The 25,274-nt window shown below is 38.8% G+C and overlaps 1 protein-coding gene across 1 annotated transcript in view; it reads left to right on the top strand.

The window, feature by feature from the left end:
- The window catches only part of LOC117331776 (ATP-binding cassette sub-family A member 3-like), a 33,073-nt gene extending 10,234 nt beyond the window's left edge, over nucleotides 1-22,839 (top strand). Inside the window, exons 4-19 of the mRNA XM_033890654.1 lie at nucleotides 2,495-2,732; nucleotides 3,988-4,161; nucleotides 4,649-4,830; nucleotides 5,900-6,031; nucleotides 6,482-6,611; nucleotides 7,123-7,277; nucleotides 7,662-7,817; nucleotides 7,944-8,154; nucleotides 8,524-8,773; nucleotides 9,799-9,932; nucleotides 10,767-11,777; nucleotides 12,385-12,606; nucleotides 12,738-13,228; nucleotides 13,542-13,729; nucleotides 18,007-18,177; nucleotides 18,657-22,839. Coding sequence (XP_033746545.1) covers nucleotides 2,495-2,732; nucleotides 3,988-4,161; nucleotides 4,649-4,830; nucleotides 5,900-6,031; nucleotides 6,482-6,611; nucleotides 7,123-7,277; nucleotides 7,662-7,817; nucleotides 7,944-8,154; nucleotides 8,524-8,773; nucleotides 9,799-9,932; nucleotides 10,767-11,777; nucleotides 12,385-12,606; nucleotides 12,738-13,228; nucleotides 13,542-13,729; nucleotides 18,007-18,177; nucleotides 18,657-19,086 — 4,275 coding nt within the window. The 3' untranslated portion in view covers nucleotides 19,087-22,839. The remainder of the gene's footprint in view (nucleotides 1-2,494; nucleotides 2,733-3,987; nucleotides 4,162-4,648; nucleotides 4,831-5,899; nucleotides 6,032-6,481; nucleotides 6,612-7,122; nucleotides 7,278-7,661; nucleotides 7,818-7,943; nucleotides 8,155-8,523; nucleotides 8,774-9,798; nucleotides 9,933-10,766; nucleotides 11,778-12,384; nucleotides 12,607-12,737; nucleotides 13,229-13,541; nucleotides 13,730-18,006; nucleotides 18,178-18,656) is intronic.
- The last annotated feature ends 2,435 nt before the right edge of the window (nucleotides 22,840-25,274 follow it).

The raw sequence follows: 25,274 nt of genomic DNA, 5'->3' as shown, positions 1-25,274 counted from the left end.
AATGTTTCATTTTCACCTTGTGTTTTACTGTGAAACTTATATCTGTTGTATATTACATTTGACCGTGGCTTGACATATTGTTCAAAATGTTCATAATAATACTTAAGTTCTTTCTGTTGATCCTCTGTGAGGTTCCATGTTGTGAACATGTTTCTTCCCTTTTCTCCTGCCCAGATCATCAGGTAGGCACATTTTTCTGGTTCTGTTTTCCCCAGCAGCGGTCCCGAGAACATACATGTCACATGTTGCTTGAAAGTTTTCCATGCAAATTCCAAATCCTGGCTTTGCCAGTCCATCATCGGTGTTGAGCCCACTAAAGCTTCCATGTTGGATGCAATATTACTTCTTGAACCTTTGTTCAGTGTTTCTCAAGACCGATGTCTTGTAGTTGGGCGGATTCTTTCCGATTCTGACACCATGTTATGTATTACCAACTCTAACGCATGGCGGCTCTCAAGTAGTTCTGTTTAATCAAGATCAATCAAACGTTTGACATATACATTGATGATATAATATAATCAAGCTTGCATGTGAATCATACGAATGGTACTATGCACAAGTAGTACTTGTTTATAACTGAACCATTATACATGACACTAGAACTTTACATACCGCAGACGTTAAGCTTCTTCACTTGTATCTCCCTTCTTAAAGATAGCAGAGATTCGAGCTTTCTTTCAGTTTTCTGGTAATGTTATTGTTGACATTGATTGGTTGAAGAAACATGGGGTGGAGTTCGTCCACTCCAGGCGACGTTTCTGGTTTCAAACTGGTAAGCAATAAGACGAAAACACCGTCAAAGTTACGAGTATACCAGGATCGTCTTTGAATGTTTGAAACTAACACATATTCTGTGAATAATCTAATCCGTTGCCAGTTAATGAATCTTGGATGCATCAAATGTACTTTGTGTAATGCCGGTCCAAGATGGCACAGATCGAATGAGCAATACATTTGCTGATACACAGCTTTACATGGCGTATCTCTTTCAAGTTTTCGTTTGGTAGTCTACTGGATCAAAATTATACTGAAATGATAGAAAATGATTTGGAAAATGATTTTGAAAGTGTCGCATTTTTCTATGTTTGCTGTAGATTTTTCTCTCTCTCGGCCTGTTACTTCCGTGCATGCGCAATCCTCCTGTTGAAACTCTGTGATAAGAAAGTATATGTCACGTAGATGCTACAATTGTAGAAAATGCTTATATCATGGAATCCATTTATTTCACGTCAGTTGCTTTCTTGCTGGCGATGAAGTGAATTCGCTTTCGTTTTCCAATCTTGCAGGTTTCCCTTCCTCAGCCGACGCCATCAGCGAGTACGAAAATAATCCAGAACAAGTGTGGGCTGTCTTAGAGTTTGATGGAGATTTTTCCGGCGCCTCTCTGCCTCAAAGCGTAACATACAAACTGCGTGTGGCCACATTTGCAGATGATAAATGGAAAACGGATAGAACATTTCAATTTTATCAGGCGTTTGGACCAAGGGACCAATACTCCAACTATACCAGCGAACCATGTAAGAATTAATACATATAAATACTCACTTACCATTTATGTCATTATCAGACAACGTACTGATGAAATTGCTCCATTCAACACTGTCGCTTTTACATTTCAATTTGTTAGACGCTTGATTGACCAAATCATAAAGTGGGATATGTACATATATTTGATATAAACAAGTAATGTGGATTTTACATTGAATGATAACATGTATTGCTCCAAACTATCATCCATTTAACAAGTGTACTTTTCCCTTCAGTCTACAGGGAGAGGGGATTTCTGTATCTTCAGTACACCATCGATAAGGCAATCATCGACCAAGCAATCCCTGGTAATGGCATAGGAAGCAAATACAACGTGAACCTTCGGAAAATGCCCTATCCGCCATATGTGGAGGATACCCTCCTGACCGTACTGAGGTCTAGCCTGCCCTCAATTGTCCTCTTCGCCTTCATCGTAACGGTGTTTCAGACAACCAAAAATATAGTGTACGAGAAAGAAAAGAAACTCAAGGTGGGTTACACTTAATTCACAATCCTAGGTTTGTGGGGCTTATTAAATAACTCACAGTTCTTTGTAAGTATAGAACCAATCAAATCCTTGACTAAGAACTTTAAATTTTTATTCAAATTCCATTTATCCAGAGAACTATATCGAAACCTTCGGATGTCAAATATTGTGAGAGATAGATTGATAGACTATACTATTGTAGGGGATAGGATATTGTACAATTTACATGGCATAAATTTTCAGTTGGAAAGTTATGTTTGACAAGAAACAATATATGCTACATTTATATCGTTTGGTAAAGGAAAAGTAACCTTTGACTTTTCAGTTTTATACGCGACATTTCAGTTTTAACCTCAAATGTTAGGGAAATATGCACTTTTTGTTTGTAGGAATAGACATCACGGTTAAGACAGAGACGACACTTGATTATTTCATTTAGGAGAAATAAAGAAGTTGACAGAATTTCTGTTTTTTCCACAGGAGACGATGAAGCTGATGGGATTACACCCGACCCTCTACTGGCTGTCATGGTTCACCAAAGTCTTTATCTACATGCTTATTGCATGCTTCTTCTTCACTCTGATGATGTCAATCGACACGGGAGAAACCGGAAGTGTCCTGCCGAAGTCATCACCCACCCTTATTTTCGTCTTCTTTCTTCTCTATACGCTAGCAATCATCGGATTCTGCTTCTTGGTGGCGTCCATATTCAGCAAAGGTAGATACCAAAATAACATGGAGTAGTTTTGTCTATCAATCATCGATCATGAGCGATATGATTGGAAAGTCGTCTTTTGTTATGGTGGTAGGTTAGGGAAACCCAAAATCATTGGTCCATCTTAAATCCTTCTTTACGATAGCTTTTGACAGGACGATAAACAATATGAAACCTTACCATCAGTCTAATGCAGAACTGTGTTAAAGTTCCTTGCATTAATTCATTGATCTGTTTTTATGTGTCCCATTTGTGTTTTGCACAAAATATATTGAATGCATGTCAATTTCACTTATGCCTGCGTCAACGTTTCACTTTCACCTTTTGCGTTTAGATCCGTTGCTCAAAAAGTAAAAGTCCATCCTTAATCAGACAGACTTGGTGTATAATTGGATCACGTAGTGGACATCTCAACACAGCCTGCATTTACGAAATATCACCAAGAATCCAAGGTCAGGCGATTCTGAACATTAAGGATGCAGCGAATTTGGACTTAATTTTAAGTTTTAACATTGTCTCCTCACAGTTACGTCGCCCCGAGTGTTAATTTGATGTTTTATTAACATTGTCCCCCAACAACTACGTCATTCCGGGTGTTAATTTGACGTTTTATTAACCCTGTCTCCCCACAGCTACGCCGTTCCGGGTGTTAATTTGACGTTTTATTAACATTGTCTCCCCACAGCTACGCCGTTCCGGGTGTTAATTGGACGTTCTATTAACCTTGTCTCCCCACAGCTACGCCGTTCCGGGTGTTAATTGGACGTTCTATTAACCTTGTCTTCCCACAGCTACGCCGTTCCGGGTGTTAATTTGACGTTGTATTAACACTATCTCCCCAAACTACGCCGTTCCAGGTGTTAGTTTGACGTTCTATTAACCTTGTCTCCCCACAGCTACGCCGTTCCGGATGTTAATTTGACGTTTTATTAACCCTGTCTCCCCAAACTACGCCGTTCCGGGTGTTAATTTGACGTTCTATTAACCTTGTCTCCCCTCAGCTATGCGGTTCCGGGTGTTAATTTGACGTTTTATTAACACTATCTCCCGACTACTACGCCGTTCCGGGTGTTAATTTGACGTTCTATTAACCTTGTCTCCTCTTCCCCTACCGTAGGTTAATTGACGTTCTATTAACCTTGTCTCCCCAAACTACGCCGTTCCGGGTGTTAATTGGACGTTCTATTAACCTTGTCTCCCCACAGCTACGCCGTTCCGGGTGTTAATTTGACGTTCTATTAACCTTGTCTCCCCACAGCTACGTCGGCCGCCTTCGCCGCAGGTATCCTGTACTACCTGTTCTTTGTACCTCAGTACTTCCTAGCGTCAGACTATGACACCCTGAGTCGATCCGTGAAGATGGCCACATGTTTACTTCATCCTATGGCCCTCACGTGGGGTATAACCACCATCACCATATACGAGGGTACCGGTAAGTATTCGATGAGCAGTTTTACAAAACTTGTTGTAACGTTGTTTCGATTATATATGAATGATAAATGATTGTGTTGATCTTTTTTATGCTACTGCTTGTTCCTCTGGAATTTCGAAAAGAGCAGTTAAGAAATTGAAACAAATCGCTCGCAAGCAGCAATAAAATATCACTAAGGCCTACCTAAAGCATTACTCGGTCGGACTATATCCATAATTTTGCCAATCTCTACCCAGAGTTGTCTTTCCTTACACTTAAGACAAGTCTGGGTAGAGATCGGGTTTTGCACATCATTTTCTATATTGAACTTCGGATGGCGCTCATTTATTTATTTGTGTTTCATTTTTAAAAATTAAACTTTTGCCATTATCATATATCAGAAATAACGAAATAACATACATGTATACATGTTAAGTAGTTTATAGATTACACGTATATTACATGTACATGTAGAAGCCTTGTTCCATCTGTAAATCTGACCTAACAGGTGCTGGAGCTCAGTGGACAAATTTCATCAGTCCGGCCACCACGGACGATAATTTCTCATTAGGTATAGCAATGGGTATGCTACTTTTAGACAGTGTCATCTGCTTCTTCATCGCCTGGTACCTGGATAACATCAAGCCGGGCGAGTTTGGTGTCCCGAAACCATGGTACTTTTTGTGCACGGTGAGTATGTCAACATTAAGTGAATATATTGTCATTATTGAGACTAATGTGTGTACTCTTAGTAGAGGCATTCATATAATTAACAAGAAGTTATTTTTCATGGTATTAGTTCACGTAATCAAGCACCTACAAAATGCTATTTTTAGAAAGAAGGAAACAAAAAAACACAATGGCAACTGATGAATTCTGTTTACATTGTGTTTATTCAATTTACAATCCTTTGGGGTACGCAGTTGACAATGCTGTCCTTTGAGGTAGGTAATTGACACTACTGGTCGTTTGAGGTAGGTAATTGACACTACTGGTCGTTTGAGGTAGGTAATTGACTCGCTGGTCGTTTGAGGTAGGTAATTGACTCGCTGGTCCTTTGAGGTAGGTAATTGACACTGCTGGTCCTTTGAGGTAGGTAATTGACACTACTGGTCCTTTGAGGTAGGTAATTGACACTACTGGTCCTTTGAGGTAGGTAATTGACACGACTGGTCCTTTGAGGTAGGTAATTGACACTACTGGTCCTTTGAGGTAGGTAATTGACACGACTGGTCGTTTGAGGTAGGTAATTGACTCGCTGGTCGTTTGAGGTAGGTAATTGACACTGCTGATCCTTTGAGGTAGGTAATTGACACTGCTGATCCTTTGAGGTAGGTAATTGACACTACTGATCCTTTGAGGTAGGTAATTGACACTACTGATCCTTTGAGGTAGGTAATTGACACTACTGATCCTTTGAGGTAGGTAATTGACACTACTGGTCCTTTGAGGTAGGTAATTGACACTACTGGTCCTTTGAGGTAGGTAATTGACACTACTGATCCTTTGAGGTAGGTAATTGACACTGCTGGTGAATGTTTTTGTCATCAAGGTTTATCATGACCTACTTTACACGTTAGAGTTCATTCGAATAGTGATACGGGGAAGATTCAGAATATACACATGCACTTAACGATCTTTTAAAATCTAATGTTATAATTGATGCAAATCTGATATTATGAATTATGGAGTTGTTAAAATAAGATTGTTGACAAGATAGCATAGTCCTATATGATTGTTTGCTCCACATCTCCTGTAGAAAACGTACTGGTGTGGTACAGATGGGCCAGATGAAATGTTTGATGTCACTGTTAGTCACACACACCCGGACAAGTTTGAGGGCGATCCTTCTGACCTCAGTGTTGGGATCCATATAAGTCACCTTCGAAAGGTAATTTAGCCTCTCTGTATATAACAATGGATGTGTTCATAATAATTTTCGTTATACATCGATACTACAGTATATTGTAGAAGTTACTTTCATAGGGTCATAGTATCGCTATGAGAAGGTAGATAGGGAGAAAATATTGAAATTACATAAATTGGAATCGGTCGAGAAAATTTCGGTCCGTTTGCATAATTTTCTCAAATGAACCATGACCTTACGTTACCAGGGGTAGTGTCATGGCCAAGTGAAACGCTTTTTGAGAGCGAGATAACCACGTGATTACCACTGATGTTTCCATGCGAAATTATAAAAACAAATTCGCACAGTTTAGATTTACCGCTGTTTTAACGAATTAACACGTGACTGATGTATGAATACCCTTAATCAATTCTGTAGATCTTTATTGTAATTACCTAGAACAATTGAAACCCGCCTTGTTTTTGGAATATATAGGTGTTCGGCAGCGGAAAGAAAAGAAAGGCAGCCGTAGTGGACACCACACTGAACATGTATAAGGGTCAGATAACTGCCTTATTGGGACACAACGGAGCGGGCAAGACAACTACCATGTCCATGTTGACGGGTACGTGCCTCATGTAAATCAGTGTGTAGTAAAACAAATCTCATAATATCCATATACAATGTAGATCTATTTACTTCAAATTTTTATTTTACACCTCGACTTTTTGTAGGCAAGCCACGAAAAAGTTTTAAATAGCATATCAACTGTACAAAATGTACATGTATATGACCTTAAGATAGATTTCTCCGAAATATTGTGCTTATCAATGGGGGCCAAAGAATGATCCAAATAACAACACTCTTTTACAACTTGTCTTGCATTCGTTCAATATCCAAACATGCCAAAACATTTATTAAGAGCTCCTTTCCTATTACTTTTGAACGTGTAAACTTGTTTGAAAGTTTGTTTTAGGTGAGTATGGTGTGGTGGATAGGGTTGGTGGTGGGTACAGAATTGTTAGTAAGTTTTGTAGTTGGCATGGACCTTACCGTACTGCCTTTACAGGAAAGGTAATTACGAGGAATTCTTTGTTTGAGATACCGATTAGTTTATCAAAGTATTTTGATTGCAGGATTTATACCTCCATCAAAAGGGACAGCCATTATTAACGACTGTGATATTCGGAGGAATATAGACGGGGTTCGGAAGAGTCTTGGACTTTGTCCTCAGCACAACGTTTTGTTTGATAATCTCACTGTAGAAGAACATCTGTGGTTCTTTGCAAAGGTAACCTACTATTGTCAGTTATTTTGATATATGTAGTAGTCTTAATTATTTTCAAAGCAACATCTCTCAAGTCTCAAATAAGAACGAAGTACCTCATTGTGAATCTTTAAGTTTTCTTAAGAAGTTTACTTTAGATAACTGCTGACCTGTACTTTTGTTCCAAGTCAGAGTTATTACGTCAGAGTAATTTTATCTATACCGGAACATCAGCTTACATATCCCCGAATGATTATCAAGTCAGTTGCACCGATCTTTGCATTTCTTTGCATAAAAAGGCAGATACTAGTATCATCCTATAGTTGTTGATTAACGTCTTTTCTTTCCCTGATCTAAATACATGAATATGATGTATGCCATTATTTGAAAATGAATATTATATTTCAGTTAAAAGGTTGCCCGGGAAATATTTTGAAAAAGGAGATATCGGACATGATGAAGCTGCTAGGATTAGAGAATAAGGGCAGTATTCTGTCCTCAAATTTGTCTGGTGGACAGAAGAGGAAGCTTTCAATGGGAATAGCACTGATAGCTGATTCAAAGGTACAGTTAATTATGGAAAATATCAAAGATAGCTGACTCTAACACACTGGAGAATATCGTTAATGCTCGTGTGAGTACGGATCAATGAAACAGCCTTAATAAAATAGTCCTCTGTCACACTTACAGGTCCTCATATTGGACGAGCCCACTTCGGGGATGGACCCGGCCGCACGCAGGGAAACATGGGAAATCCTACAGAAGTATAAAGCAGGGCGAACTATTCTGTTGTCAACTCACTTCATGGACGAGGCTGATATCCTTGGCGACCGAATCGCTATCATGGCTGAAGGCGTCATCAAATGCTGTGGGACATCACTATTTCTGAAGAAAGCATATGGTAAGATTTAGGATTAATCATTAAGGGTGTAAATTGTAGCTTCTGAAATGGATATGATAAAATTGAGAATTTGAGAACAGTATTTTATGGAGAAAGTGGTATGACCTGTTTCCTGATTTAGACAACCGCTCAAATTGTTACTCTGGTTATGTTACTGATGTTTTGTATGTGAACTTGAATGTCAAGCAAAGTCAGATGTTCAAATATAAGTCAAGGCCAATTAAATATAATGATTATATATATTAACTTTTTACCTCAAATGCTGTGCATTTGGTGATAACTTATTGTATGTATACAATAGAAATCATCCATATTAGATTGGCAGTAATTGCTGCATAGCTAATAAATCATTGTGATGCGTTGTTTTAGGTGCTGGTTACCATTTGGTGGTGGTCAAGTCTAAAACCTGTGACGTAAATCGTCTAACCAGTCTAGTAACGAGCCATATACCACGTGCTGTAGTTGAGAGTGATATCAGTGCGGAACTCTCCTATCTTCTGCCCTTTGAGGAATCACCAAAGTTTGAAAAGCTTTTTGAAGATATCGAAAAGAACGCCTCTTCTCTAGGCATCAGTAGTTTCGGTACCACTGCAACAACAATGGAGGAGGTCTTTCTCAAGTAAGTTAACATGTATGCGTTTAGGTTGCGACCATAGCTGTTGATGGGACGTTAAATAAAACAAAATTGCCCCATATAAGATGATTTTCATTGTCAAACCAAATATTTCTATAATACAAAGAAAATGTATTGTTATCAATTGACAAGGCAGATTTATCACCGTATGTGTAATAACACTCTGTCCACTATAGTGTTTTCGTGCTCTACTGGTATCATGTTACTCATGTGTGATTCCCCTTAGCACTCAGAAGACGTTTTCCCCATTAATTTCGCGTAGTAAATGACATTCTTCTCGTTAAGATTCAATGTACTTAAACGACATTTTCATTAATATAAAGTGTAATCAAATAACGTTATTATCTTTAAGCTAGTGTCATCACATGTTAAAGTAAGAGTTTCTCATCAATGTTGTATTATGATATCCTTAAGGTGGGGGAAATTAATAAATCAATAATTATATACATATGTATTCCGATTTACATTCCAGGGGACATGTTTTTGTTTTCTTGTGTTCATTAAGACAATTATGATTTTAGTAATAAACTGTGCTCTGGTTTACTCTTGTATGATAAGAAAAATATATTGTTCTCCTACGATTTAAAAAATGTCAAGTAGATAAACGAAACACACAGGATTTTCATTTATGGCAGTGTGAATGTGCTGTCCTTATGTGCCTATTATTTATCAATCATGGACCTTTGATGACGTCAATAAAGTCGTTTATGACTTGATAGAATCACCTTCGGCAATATTTTAGATTCTTCCAGGTCACCGAATCAAAGTTTTAAATTTTTTTATATTTGATATAAAACTTGATTATATTTATCTGGATAACAGGAAATTTACATTGGAGCATGGTGATGTCACAATGATTATGACGTCAAAAAGTAATATTGACTTGGTGTTTCTAAAATTAGAAATATAAGGTTAAAATTTTAACACCACGTGACCATGTTTAGCCGATGAGAATATTCGAAAATCGGACATATCTAATATGTGCTAATACTGGTAAAACGGAATTACAGAGTGGGTGAGAGTTCTAAATCTGAAGACGATGTTGAAGACGAAAATGGAAAAAACGGTTTCTCCAGCCCCATATGTACGGCTGACAGACAGAATATTGTAATGCAGCCTAACAACGGTGCCGGTCAGTCCACAAGTAAGTTTTATGTTTATGTCTGTCTTGGTTTATGTTACTATGGTATAGATTAGGTCTAGCAACTGGACGAAATTTTTGTTTTGGCTTCGAGGAAAAGTCACGACCGCGAGGCTAAAGTGTTACTTCATCGATTGCGTCGTCCTCGACGTCGTTGTCAAAATTTCTCTTTAAAATTTTGTGTTAGTTTGCTCAAAACGTTCGTTCAACTTTAACCAAACTTCGTATTTAAGATTACAAATTACAGCAAATAGCGGGCATATCACTAAGAAATTCGGCCAAAAAACAAAACAAAAAACTCGTCTGATATTTTGATATGTATGTTTTACTTATACTTTTTTTACTAATAAGAGTAAAACAATACGTTAGACGTATTTAAGGTATTAGTGGAGAAAATAAGTCTTACATGAACATTTACTTTGTGTAAAACAATGGAAAGGTTTTGAGTTAATAGAATTTGGTTTGGTTGGGTTTATTTTGTTTTAAGTCCTCTACAGTTAATAGAACGAATGTACTTGATAACGATATGAGTTAAGGAGTGTTATTGTAGAGACAACAAAAAAGTCCAGTTATGCATTATAGATATTAATGAATCTGATCGCCGACTTTAGATTTTTTGTTTTGCTGATCACATCATATTTCTAGATTGATTTTAACCACTATGTAGAACCCCACACTGTTCCTCTATTGTGAGCACAATGTACGATAACCATTTTCTCCCAGGCTTTCTACGTCATGCGCACACCTCACATCCTGCATCTAGAACTAGATATATTACGTTGCTTAATTTTTTTTATAAAGTGCTGCTTAACTGGAAAACATGTTCTTCTTTCGCAGATATTTACGAGACGTTTGAAAAGAACATTGGTCTAAAAAGAACTTTTCAACAGTTTTACGGAATGTTCGTGAAGAAGGCCATCAACACGTGGAGGAATAAGGCTGTTACAGTAACTCAATTGAGCCTTCCTGTGGTGTTCACCATACTGGCTTTCCTCTCTATACAATCCAGTCCCAACCAGGGCAAAGCCTCTGCTGAACCTGCACTTAAACTTGACATTGCACCTTTCACTTCAGACTATAGAGTCATGTATAAATTTGAAAAAAATCTGGATCAGGAAATGGCGGACATAAAATATCAATTTAGTAATTTATTTTCCGCGGATTCTACAGAAGATGCTGGAGACGTTAACACTATGGAAGAGGCCCTTTTGTCGAAAGCGAATAGCATTGGGATTTCCACATTTAATCAGCGTTATATTGTAGCCGGGGACTTTACAAATCGCAGTTCGGCATTGACGGCCTACTTCAATGGTCAACCTTTCCATTCCTCGGCGGTGGCATTGTCTTACATGATGAATGCATTGTACAAAGGGATAGCCAGCTCGACCAGTTATTCCATCACGACCATAAACCACCCTCTTCCGCCCACTGTCTCAGATCAGAGCGACAGGGCTAGCGTTACGGCTTCTGCCGGTGGATTCACTATCGCATTGCTCGTCTTGTTCGGAATGGCCTTCTTGTCTACAAGTTTTATTCTATTCCCAATAAAAGAGCGCTCTACTGGCGCTAAGCACCTCCAGACAGTTAGTGGTGTTAGTTCTTTTGCTTACTGGCTGTCCAACCTCTGCTGGGACTTCTTGAACTACCTGTTTGTAGCAATATGTATAGTGATAGTATTTGCGGCTTTCCAGTCTCCGGCTTACGTGGAGAACGGACGAATTGGCCTAGTTGTCCTGGTTTTCCTTATATACGGATTATGCTGTCTACCTTTTGTTTATCTGCTGCACTTCCCCTTCTCTACACCGTCCACGGGTATGGCAGCCATCACAATCCTCAATATTATCTCGGGTAAGTCCATCCGCATGTTCTGTTTGGTTAGTACATATGAAAAGTGACACTGTCGTGGTACATTTTTTTTAATATCTGTAAACATATTTTTGGATACATGCAATCCAAACTCAAGACACGTGTAGTAAAACATGCAATAACGTATATCTTGCGTATGAAAATACATTACTGACATTATTGAATAAAAATTATGAAGAAATATCTTGGGGTAAAAATACAACATACACTTTACTTTCAACAAACTATTAAAATCGCCATAACTGAGCAATCTGCGAATTCCCCGATTGCTTTTCACAAATTTTTTCATCAAAACTTTGATCTGGCAGGATTTGGAAAGGTTTTATAAGGCATACTGGCACCTGGAGCCAGCACAAACTGATATGTTATTTATCGCAGTCTATATTTCAAAATTAGTTTGCAGTAATTATGTCCAAACCTCCTCTATGAAATGATAAGGACATCAATTGTACGTCTGTCCATGTCGTGTCCTTCGAAGAATATATGTGAGTGGACAGACTACATTAAATAAATAATACTCTATGTTATCCAGTCCTTATGATACCAAGTGTGTCTTGATCTCATCGTGTAGCCATGCTTTGTGTTATAGGTATGATTGCTCTTTTGGCGGTGTTTATACTCGAGCTGCCTGGCCTTGGCACAGAGGAAGTGGGTAAAGCCCTAAACTGGATATTCACTATTCTAGTACCACACTACTGTCTGGGCAGGGCCTTGAACAACATCTATGTCAACTATGAGGTTACTCAGACGTGTGAAGAGTTTGGGTATCAAACATCATGCATATTCAAGAATGATGGACCATGCTGTTCAGGTAAATCTATATGATTATGTGTATGTGAAAAACAAAATCTGGACATATTAATCTTATTTTGGAGTTGCTGTCGGACCCAATTTTATGTTTGTTAATTGCTTTGTTAGAATATAATTTCCTGTTTATAATAGGTTGCACGTCGAACTGTCTGGTGTTCAGCGATAACTACATGATGTGGGAGTCCCCAGGAATTCTCAAGTATATCGTCTTCATGTGCATCCAGGCCGTTTTCTTCTTCGTCGTCGTCTTGGCGATAGAGTATGGTGTACTTGGACAACTCCTATACTGCATCTGCGGCACATCTCGGTCCGATGAAGAGCATATGGCGGGCGATGAAGAGGACAGCGATGTTAAATCCGAGAGGGAGAGAATCTGGAACTCACCACTCACAAAACTCATGGAGACAGACGCGCTCATACTTAAGGGTCTGTCCAAGTCGTATCGTCGGGTAAAAGCGGTACGGGGCATCAGTGTGGGTGTGTCCAGTCAAGAGTGCTTCGGGCTGCTAGGACAGAACGGCGCTGGGAAGACGACCACTTTTAAGATGATAACCGGCGACGCGTTTGTCAACAGTGGGAATGCCTATCTCAACAGTTTTGATGTTAAACGACATCTTAAACAGGTACACTTCCTTTTTATACGCCCGTCAAATTTGACTGGTGTAATATGGTATGGCGTTTTCCGTATGTAGGTTTGTATAACCGGCGATCTTCTCCTTCATTTTTTGACCGGCCTGTTTAAAACTTTGAATACATTATAATCATGACATGAAGCTGAGTATCCCTGCGTTTCGGTACTCTTGTATAGCATACTGCAATTTCATTCATTTAAACTAAGTCATTTCAGACATACTATCAAACACCCAGTTTGTATAATGAGTCGATAATGCAAAACAAATGTCCTTATTCCGTCTTTGTCTTCTGTTCTCAATTTAGGTTCAGCAGAATCTCGGCTACTGTCCACAGTTTGACGCCCTGATCAACCAGATGACTGGTCGGGAGACGCTGACCATGTACGCTAGATTACGCGGGGTACCGGAGAACCGTATACGGGATGTAGTGGACGATTTGATGGCTTCAACGATGCTGACAAAATATGCTGACAAAAATTGTGGAACGTACAGGTATGTAAGGAAAGGGAGATGTAATACATGTATTAGTAAAGAATTTATTCTTGATTTTAACAAGCATTTTCATTGGCTTAATTTGTTTTAATCCTAATGTATCCATAGCGTAAAAAACTGACGTCGCTGTTTGAATCGTCGCTTTTGATTGGCTGATAAAGCGGCGTAAAAAGGGAAAAGATGTATTCAATGAATTTAGCAATAACATTCATGTTGATAACTATTTTTATTCTTCTTGTCTACCTCATCAGGTAAGACAAAGAATATGAGGTTACTGGGGAGAGAGAAAAGAGACAAACAGACAGACAGAAAGACGGACGGACGGACGGACGGACGGACGGACGGACGGACAATAATAAAATTGATTAAAGTTTTGTACAATAGAGGTGTGAAGAAGGATTAATAAGGAATTAAAACGTTATCAGAATATAAGTAGATAGGAGTTAGACACGCAGAGGAAGAAGGATTTCAAAACTATGATCGTCATGTTGGTACGGATATCATCGGTGGAGTGGAAGCATGAGGGAGTTAAATAGTAATAAGGGAATGGTAGGGGGAAACATGGAATGGAGAGACAGTACAATAGAGACAATGTATCAAACATAATGTTATAGAAAACTTATATAATGGAAAACTATTTGTGACACATAATGGCTTCTAGAATTCGGTTATGGTATTTAACATCATAAGAATGAGAGATGTGCTTGAAGCTATATAATGAAAGTTTTAACATGTAAGTTGTCAAATTAAATGTTTTGCGCTTAGATCCGTTGCAAAAAAACCTGGAATATAAAAAATCTCATGTCAATTTTTTCAAATGAAAAAGATAAGACCATTTTTAAGCCAGACTTCCTGTATTACGTTTTTAACTGTTTTATCAATCCTCATATTGACTACTGTGCTACTGTCTGGGGCAACAGTACAAAAAAGAATATTGTTAAGTTGGAGCGCCTTCAGAAGAGAGCAGCCAGAATTATTTTAAATTGTGACTTTTTAACTCCATAAAATGACATGTTTAAATTACTAAGCTAGCTGCCTTTTAGCAAAAGGATTTTATATAGTCAGTCCGTTTTTATGTACAAGATACTTAACGATCTAGCTCCACATTATTTAAATTGTTTTACTAGCATGTCTGATGACCATTGTAGGTCTACCATTTTCTCAACCACAAATGTTTTTACTTACCATCTCATAATACAAATACTTTCAAAAAGTCTTTTAGATATCAAAGAGCTCATACATGGAATCTTTTACCAAGTAATGTGAGAAACTGTTCAACACTTTTATCTTTTAAGAAAGCAGCAAAGAGCTTTTATTTTAGTAATCTGTAATCCTGCTGTGGTTGTACTTTTTATCCGTTACATTTAATGACAGCTAAAAAATTATGTATTTTTTTTTATATCATATGTGCCTTGTTTAATGTTATAGTATTATTCTTTTATATGTTGTTAATATTGTATATTCTATTACTTATCTTGACCATGTGTAAGACGAGTTTTTAAGCTCAACATGTTATCAAGTATAAATAAAGACTATTATTATCATTATGGACATCTCCTTCAAATTACACGGATCTTTAATAGTTTGCTAAAATCTTACATTTTGCGATATTGATCAAAAAATGTTATTGCTACTCCAATTGATTTACAGAAACGCAGATATTAGATATTTGTTCTTTTAACTTTATAGAAAGAGTGATTTGTTGGGTAAAAAACACATATTCATGTGAATTTTGGGAATGAGCGATTTTGCCAAACTCTCAAGCGAAGTTTTATTACGAAAAATTTGTGAATTTTGTGCTTAAAGCTTACAATACCGACAAAGTGGGACAGGTGAAAATTTTGATTACGTATCATTCTCGTTAAATACATATTCTGCATAGTATATTATATTACTTAGATTCATAGATGTAGGAACGAAAAGTATGGTTGAGTTATAGGGGTTATACCAAAATAATTCACTACTGTTGTAAGGAATGATCCCAGATCTCATCATACCTGGCAATCCTTCCTAAAAATGATACAGAGTATAGAGACGAGGGCAAGAGGAAAGAGGACACAGACAAGACAGACAGAGAGAGGTTAAATAGTACAGAATAGAGACGAGGGCAGGAGGAGAGAGGACACAGACAAGACAGTCTGGGGGAGGTTAAATAGTACAGAATACAGGCGAGGGCAAGAGGAGAGAGGACAGAGACAAGACAGTCAGAGGGAGGTTAAATAGTGTACAGAATAGAGGCGAGGGCAAGAGGAGTGAGGACACAGACAAGACAGTCAGAGGGAGGTTATATAGTACAGAATAGATACGAGGGCAAGAGGAGAGAGGACACAGACAAGACAGTCAGAGGGAGGTTAAATAGTACAGAATAGAGGCGAGGGCAAGAGGAGAGAGGACACAGACAAGACAGTCAGAGAGGGGTTAAATAGTACAGAATACAGGCGAGGGCAAGAGGAGAGAGGACACAGACAAGACAGTCAGAGGGAGGTTAAATAGTACAGAATAGAGGCGAGGGCAAGAGGAGAGAGGACACAGACAAGACAGTCAGAGAGGGGTTAAATAGTACAGAATACAGGCGAGGGCAAGAGGAGAGAGGACACAGACAAGACAGTCAGGGGGAGGTTAAATAGTACAGAATAGAGACGAGGGCAAGAGGAGAGAGGACAGAGACAAGACAGTCAGAGGGAGGTTAAATAGTGTACAGAATAGAGGCGAGGGCAAGAGGAGTGAGGACACAGACAAGACAGTCAGAGGGAGGTTATATAGTACAGAATAGATACGAGGGCAAGAGGAGAGAGGACACAGACAAGACAGTCAGAGGGAGGTTAAATAGTACAGAATAGAGGCGAGGGCAAGAGGAGAGAGGACACAGACAAGACAGTCAGAGGGAGGTTATATAGTACAGAATAGATACGAGGGCAAGAGGAGAGAGGACACAGACAAGACAGTCAGAGGGAGGTTAAATAGTACAGAATAGAGGCGAGGGCAAGAGGAGAGAGGACACAGACAAGACAGTCAGAGGGAGGTTAAATAGTACAGAATAGAGGCGAGGGCAAGAGGAGAGAGGACACAGACAAGACAGTCAGGGGGAGGTTAAATAGTACAGAATAGAGGCGAGGGCAAGAGGAGAGAGGACACAGACAAGACAGTCAGAGGGAGGTTAAATAGTACAGAATAGAGGCGAGGGCAAGAGGAGAGAGGACACAGACAAGACAGTCAGAGGGAGGTTATATAGTACAGAATAGATACGAGGGCAAGAGGAGAGAGGACACAGACAAGACAGTCAGGGGGAGGTTATATAGTACAGAATAGAGACGAGGGCAAGAGGAGAGAGGACACAGACAAGACAGTCAGATTGGGGTTAAATAGTACAGAATAGAGGCGAGGGCAAGAGGAGAGAGGACACAGACAAGACAGTCAGAGGGAGGTTAAATAGTACAGAATAGAGGCGAGGGCAAGAGGAGAGAGGACACAGACAAGACAGTCAGAGGGAGGTTAAATAGTACAGAATAGAGGCGAGGGCAAGAGGAGAGAGGACACAGACAAGACAGTCAGGGGGAGGTTAAATAGTACAGAATAGAGGCGAGGGCAAGAGGAGAGAGGACACAGACAAGACAGTCAGAGGGAGGTTAAATAGTACAGAATAGAGGCGAGGGCAAGAGGAGAGAGGACACAGACAAGACAGTCAGAGGGAGGTTAAATAGTACAGAATAGAGGCGAGGGCAAGAGGAGAGAGGACACAGACAAGACAGTCAGGGGGAGGTTAAATAGTACAGAATAGAGACGAGGGCAAGAGGAGAGAGGACACAGACAAGACAGTCAGATTGGGGTTAAATAGTACAGAATAGAGACGAGGGCAAGAGGAGAGAGGACACAGACAAGACAGTCAGGGGGAGGTTAAATAGTACAGAATAGAGACGAGGGCAAGAGGAGAGAGGACAGAGACAAGACAGTCAGAGGGAGGTTATATAGTACAGAATAGATACGAGGGCAAGAGGAGAGAGGACACAGACAAGACAGAAAGGTGGGAGAGGGAAATAAAAACAGTAAAAGTGCTTGGACAGGGAGAGGAAGAATAGAGTTAGCAAGCGATATAATCGTAACTTATATACGACATATAATTAGATGAAGGGAGTTAATCCTTCCATACTTATATACTGTGTGCATTTAGAATTCGGTAATCATTATCAGATGTGTTTTTGTATTAGATGGCACTGTTACGATTTCACTTAATTACAAAAATAAAACCAGTAGAAGTCACGTGCATTGTGTATTTTTAGTGGTGGTAACAGAAGGAAGTTGAGCACAGCCATCGCTCTGATTGGAGACCCACCCTTTATACTACTGGATGAGCCGACCACAGGGATGGATCCTGGAGCTCGACGGAAACTATGGAATTTGTTATCTGATGTCAGAGCCAGAGGAAGGACTCTGGTGCTTACGTCGCATAGGTGGGTAGAATTTATGGACACACAATTTAACATTTACAGTTTCTTGTAATTCAGGAAATGTATCTGCAATGTTATATTATTGGTTCTATAAAAAGAAATCACCCTTCATAGTATTTATAGTAATCGCATTGTCTGTACGTCCGTCCGTCATTCCGTCTGTAACACAAGGGATGTGTACAAAACATCTCGGGAACCACTTAAAATATTTATTAATTTCATATTCGTACCTTGGTATCAGCATCAAATTCTATATCTGATTATAGTTTCGAGGTCCATAGGTCTAGGTTAATAGTTCAAAGGTCACACGTGACCACTTTTATGGACATATTTATGACTAATAATATAATCATTAACACCATAATTTTAATTTTACTTCATGTATTTACAGACAATACTAAAGAAATAATGTTTTCCGTAATTATCGTTTATGTGTGCAATTGTACAATATTTACAATGTATTTATTTTCGTCTTATTTCAGTATGGAGGAATGCGATGCACTTTGTACCAAGATTGTCATCATGGTCAATGGAAAGTTTGTGTGTCTGGGAAGTCCACAGCATCTCAAAAACAAGTTTGGCCAGGGTTACACGCTCACTGTCAGACTAGGTTTGACGTCGAGTGGTGAAACCATGTCATCAAATGACGTGAAAAACCACGTGTTACATCACTTTCCTAACACAAAAGTGTTTGATGACCTGTACCAGGGCTATCTCACTTTCCAGATTCCTGAGTCGGGTATACCTTTGGCAAAGGTATTCGGTACAATGGAACGGGTAAAAAAAGACTTTGGAATCGAGGATTACTCCGTACAGTCAACAGCTTTAGAGCAAGTCTTTCTGGCTTTCACTAGGAATCAGGTATCAGAAGACGAGAAGAAAAAGCGAAAGCGTTGCCTTTGTTGTTGTTAACTTTGTTTTAAAACAAGAAACACAAGCTTGTTCCTGTTAATCGTTGATGTCACCAAACAACAAATTATATATGTTGACAAGTCTTCGCTAGCGGTATTACCACACTTAATCAAAATAAAACATAACAAACAAAAAGACAAACTAGACGTGGTGTATAAATATACTGACATATTTTTTTTTACGAATTATAATACTTTATAATAGAGTATAATATTGATGCAGTATTTGTCATTTTTCATTCATTCCATTTAACGTATTTTGAGCTGGACTCTCGATCTTGTTGGTAGGAAGTTTATTAACATTGAACTTTTTAAAATTATGTCACTAGAAAAGTCGAGATTTTATATTTCAGCTTTAGGAATCCTACATCTAGTTTCTTTACTGAAACATTGTGTTCAGTTGTTTCAGTTAGTGGAGGTGAAAAAGAAAAACTCGACAACGCTTCTCTAGCTTTTCCTCTCATCTAGGCGATTCTTCTGACTGATTTTTTCAGAATAGAAAAGAAAGAGTTGCTGTTGACGTGTTATCGAGTTTAACGTTTTCTTTACGCACACGTATTGTTAAGTTTGTCTTTTCCTTTATGTATTACTTCGTCCGTCGGGATCATGCTTAACAAGTTTATTATATATATACATGTATATATACATGTGAAGCCGGTGTTTGTAGAGATTCCTACCCTAGTAAAATAAATCGGTGCACGGTACTCTGGTAACGACCTATAAATGAAAGTAATGATAAGCTGATCATTTAATGACGTTTTCTTCAGACATTTTTTCTTGGTTTCATATTAGGTATCCCATTGTAGTTTTATCAGATAATCAACACAGAATTTTACATGCATAAAAAACGGAAAATATATATAAGATTAACTTCAAATTGTTGTCAACTCGTCAACGTGATTTGTGCACATGTTGTTGGTAACACACATATTGTTGAATTTCTCTTTATTGTTGGTAGAACACTAATCAGTTATATACTACTCCAATATTATATGTGCAGTGTAAATATATATTGCTGTAAACAATGTCAATGTACATGTACTATTGAACGTGGGTAGATATTCTGTTGTAAAAGATTAAACGTCCATGAACTATTTTATTAAATTTAGACTACTTAATGATATATTTACGATATAAGTATAGTTATGTTTATTAAAAAATCTATTTTGAAACATTTATATAGAATAAATATGTCTTGCTTTATTAAGATTAGACACTTCTTTGGATTTCTTTTTTATATTTAAAGTTTATATAACATTCCTCTATTGCATTCTGTACATCACATAGATATCGGAAATATATATAGAAAACTTATGTATATTTACTGTTGATAGCTTACCTACACGATGTCATTACTAATCGGCGTTTTACACCGATCTGCTGGCCTTCACTAAACGTTATATTTTACTTTTTATAAGCTCCTTAAGTGTTCCAACGGAAGTTGTAGTAGACCACTTCGTTATTAAGAACTTCAGACATCAGCCGGTTTTCTCCACGTGTCGTAGTCACGACCCTAATGATTGCTGGGTCAAACGGTCAGGAACATATTGCTGCTTTAATGATTTTACGGTAATTAATGGGATGTACGACATTGGAATTACTTATCATCAGTGCCTATAATTTGGACCATGTGGTGTTGTATTCGGAGGAAACAAATTGTTTAATATGGTTTAAGTGTCCCTATGGAAAACAAAATTATAATATTACAGGTCAGTTTGGTTATTTTTCCATTTAAATATTACTATATTATTATACAATTATCTGTTATGAAACTTTATCATGTTGTTTAGTATGTACAATGTAGGTGAATAAGATGTTGCTATATCACAACCAGTATTGGATTTCTGGTGTGACATCGTTGTCTACTTCCTCACATAAATTATCAGTGAACAGTACGTACTCAAGGTGTACGAAATTGTTTCCAAACTAAGAGTCGTTTCAGCTACGCAAAAAATGTGATGTTCTCAAGGATAACAGATATTTTTAATGATCCATGGTAGTCGATTCGGCTTACGCCTTCCATTGGAATTGACTCAGATCAATTTAGACATGGATCGTTCAAGTTAAGGCTTTTGTACAAACAAATTCACTACAGTCAACACCACATATACTATCATTGTTTGTCGATATAGAGAGTGGTAGATAACCTTTATTTAAGTGTAGAGGGCAATGATCAAAGACTTGGTGTTGGAGACGTTTTAACCAATAGCTGCAATACCATAATAAACGAATGACAACTTTACAAAGTGCTTAAAGTGACCTCTAGATGGAAATCAAGCTAGGTTTGTTTCCGTCCCTTTGTAAAAAAATTACATGCTTTATGTTAGGTTTGTATTGTTTAATTAATCTTACCGATTGATGTATGTCATGTACGTCTCTCCTACGACAAAATGTTGCGATAGACACTTTGATATCACTTTTCCCGTTGGCATATCCCTTCACCGAACAGTATAAGTCCAACTTTAACCTAACCTGGTGTATTGAGCTAACTTCTTAGACACCTCAATATGGCCTTCCATTACGGAATATCATCTACAATTTATGGTGAAGTGACGCTGAATTAGAAATTATTGGAATATGGACTTTGGAATTTTGTGTTTATCTAAGTTTATCAGAAATTATCAGTGATATTCAACCAAATCTGAATATAGTTGCGTTGTAGTGTGGAAATCTCCGTACACACTATAGATTTTTTTGCTCTGGTTTATTTTTAGGTAAAAATGACTTGGATATGGATAAATTGATATAAGATAATTGTGACTTCTCCGAATGACTAAGCAATTATTTTGTTGACAAATTGTAACAATTTCTGTAATATATCAGATATTTTCTCCTCTCACTCTGCAGGAAGAATATTTTTGGGTAACAAATATTTGTATGAAGTTTGAGGATTGGTGATTTGAGGAAATTTGATATTTATTTTGCAATGCGTCAATATCACACATATGTCCATAATGTATTCTGGCTACGTCCATGATATTAATTTATTAATGTGGAGGTTAGTTTGGCTACAAACAAAATACAAATATTTTAGTGAAATTTGGCTTGAATTTAACTGCTGGAAAGGCGGCAGACAGACATAATTATAATTACGCGTTAATCTTGTATTATATTTTGTTTCGGAATTGAAGTCTCGATACATCCCAGCTTCAAACTCCTTAATAACAAAGATTTTATCAACTGATAAGGATTGTTTTCGGACACAGTTCTTGTCAAAAGGAAAAAAAACTTGGCCATCACTGATGACATCGTGTTGATTTAAGAGTGATCAAGAGTTAATGCACGCCCACATGGACTTTATAATGCTCAAAATCCTATTTATTTTCATTAACACTCTATAACGATTATTCATATATACTAGTACGTTATGTAGTATTGACATTAACATTTAATGCAGGATTTCCATTGCATGGCTATTTATGGCATCAGAGATGTGAAGTGTGGTACAGACTGCAGTAATTGACGTAAGTGAAGTGAGAGGTTCTGTTAAGTCGTGGTCAGTCGTGATTTGTACAGCTTTGTTCAGTCTGTGAGATGATGTCAGTATTTAAAATAAACAGTGAAGTAAGGCTACAGTAAATGATCTATTGTAAATCGTAGTATCCGCTGTACAGTATGGTGCAATATTTCAGCTACTGGTGTACTATAGATATGTTGCATTTTGTCCATATTATTGTGAATGCATAATAAAGTTTACTGTTGATGTCGCTTCGTCAGACTGTGATTTATCATGAAATAAAGACATAGACTTATCTTTTATTGTAATGAATTGTTTATTCACCCAATAACATATCACAGTTTAATTACTAATACATACCCAAACTACGATAAGGCTGTCCTATAACAGTACAACATTCAGTGTATACATTGTTTTGTGTTATGATTTGGCCTGAAGCACCGAACATTTAGGCCACAACATCAATTAGTTGAAAGTCTTTCAATTTGTCTTCACTTTGAAGTAATTTTGTTATAGTTTTGAACATAAAATGTCCTGTAATCTTGTATTTCAACATCTGTTATCAAAGCTATCAATCTCACTTGCCTCCGTCATTAGGTCCCCTCCGTTTGTACAGTGGTACACCCACCCTGTACAATATTATTTCCTGTGGAACAGTATCCCACCCTGTGGTACAGTATCCCAACCTGTAGTACAGTATCCAAACCTGTAGTACAGTAACCCACTCTGTGGTACAGTATCCCACCCTGTGGTACAGTATCTCTTCCTTTGGTACAGTATCCAACCCTTTGATACAGTATCCCAACCTGTGCTACACTATCCCACCCTGTACAATATTATTTCCTGTGGAACAGTATCCCATCCTGTGGTACAGTATCCCAACCTGTAGTACAGTAACCCACTCTGTGGTACAGTATTCCACCCTGTGGTACAGTATCTCTTCCTTTGGTACAGTATCCAACCCTTTGATACAGTATCCCACCCTTTGATACAGTATCCCACCCTGTGGTGCAGTATCCCACCCTGTGGTACAGTATCCAAACCTGTTGAACAGTATCCCACCCTGTGGTACAGTATCCCACCCTGTGGTACAGTATCCCACCCTGTGGTACAGTATCCCATCCCGTGGTACAGTATCCAAACCTGTTTACAGTATCCCACCCTGTGGTACAGTATCCCAACCTGTAGTACAGTATCCCACCCTGTGGTACAGTATCCCAACCTGTGGTACATTATCACACCCTGTGGAACAGTATCCCACCCTGTGGTACAGTAACCCACCCTGTGGTACAGTAACCCACCCTGTGGTACAGTAACCCACCCTGTGGAACAGTAACCCACCCTCTGCTACAGTATCCAAACCTGTGCTACAGTATCCCTCCTTTTGTACAGTATCCCAAAACTGTGTACAAAATCCCTTCCTGGTTACAATATTCCTACATATGTACTATATCCCTTCCTGTGGTACAGTATCCCTCCCTGTATACAGTACTCCCACCTGTGTACACTATCCCACCCTGTATACAGTACTCCTCTGTAGAGTATCCATCCTGTGGACAGTATCCCACCCTGTGTACAGTACCCACCCTGGTACAGTATCCCACCCTGTGGTACAGTAACCCACCCTCTGCTACAGTATCCAAACCTGTGCTACAGTATCCCTCCTTTGGTAGCTATCCCTACTGTATACATACTCCCTCCTGTAGAGTATCCCTCCCATGTATCAGTAATCCCTCTCCTGTATACAGTATCCTCCCGTATACAGTACTCCCTCCCTGTATACTAGTACTCCCTCCCTGTATAGTATCCCTCCCTGTATACAGTACTCCCTCCCTGTAAGTACCCTCCATGTATACAGTACTCCCTCCTTGTAGAGTATCCCTCCCTGTATACAGTACTCCTCTGTAGAGTATCCCCTTCCCTTGTACAGTACTCTACAGATCCCTCCCTCGTATCCGAGTATCCCTCCCTGGTATTACCAGTACATACCCTCCCTCTGTAAGTATCCCTCCCTGTATACAGTACTCCCATCTGTAGAGTACTCCCTCCCTGTATACAGTACTCCCCTGACAATCCTCCCTGCATCCTGAGAGTATCCCTCCCTGTATACAGTACTCCCTCTGTAGAGTATCCCCCCCTGTATACAGTACTCCCTCCCTCTGTAGAGTATCCCTCCCTGTATACAGTACTCCCTCTGTAGAGTATCCCTCCCTGTATACAGTACTCCCTCCCTGTATACAGTACTCCCTCCCTCTGTAGAGTATCCCTCCCTGTATACAGTACTCCCTCCCTCTGTAGAGTATCCCTCCCTGTATACAGTACTCCCTCCCTGTATACAGTACTCCCTCCCTGTATACAGTACTCCCTCACTCTGTAGAGTAACCCTCCCTGTATACAGTACTCCCTCCCTCTGTAGAGTATCCCTCCCTGTATACAGTACTCCCTCCCTGTAGAGTATCCCCTCCTGTATAACAGTACCCCCCCCCCCTGTATACAGTACTCCCTCCCTGTATACAATACTCCCTCCCTCTGTAGAGTAACCCTCCCTGTATACAGTACTCCCTCCATCTGTATAGTATCCCTCCCTGTATACAGTACTCCCTCCCTCTGTACAGTATCCCTCCCTGTATACAGTACCCCCTCCCTCTGTAGAGTATCCCCCCCTGTATACAGTACTCCCTCCCTCTGTAGAGTATCCCTCCCTGTATACAGTACTCCCTCACTCTGTAGAG

The sequence above is a fragment of the Pecten maximus genome, chromosome 7 (genome assembly GCF_902652985.1).
Source record: "Pecten maximus chromosome 7, xPecMax1.1, whole genome shotgun sequence".
Taxonomy (NCBI): Eukaryota; Metazoa; Mollusca; class Bivalvia; order Pectinida; family Pectinidae; genus Pecten; species Pecten maximus.
The sequence above is the reverse complement of the archived record's forward strand: the minus strand, read 5'-3'. Positions and strand labels throughout refer to the sequence as shown.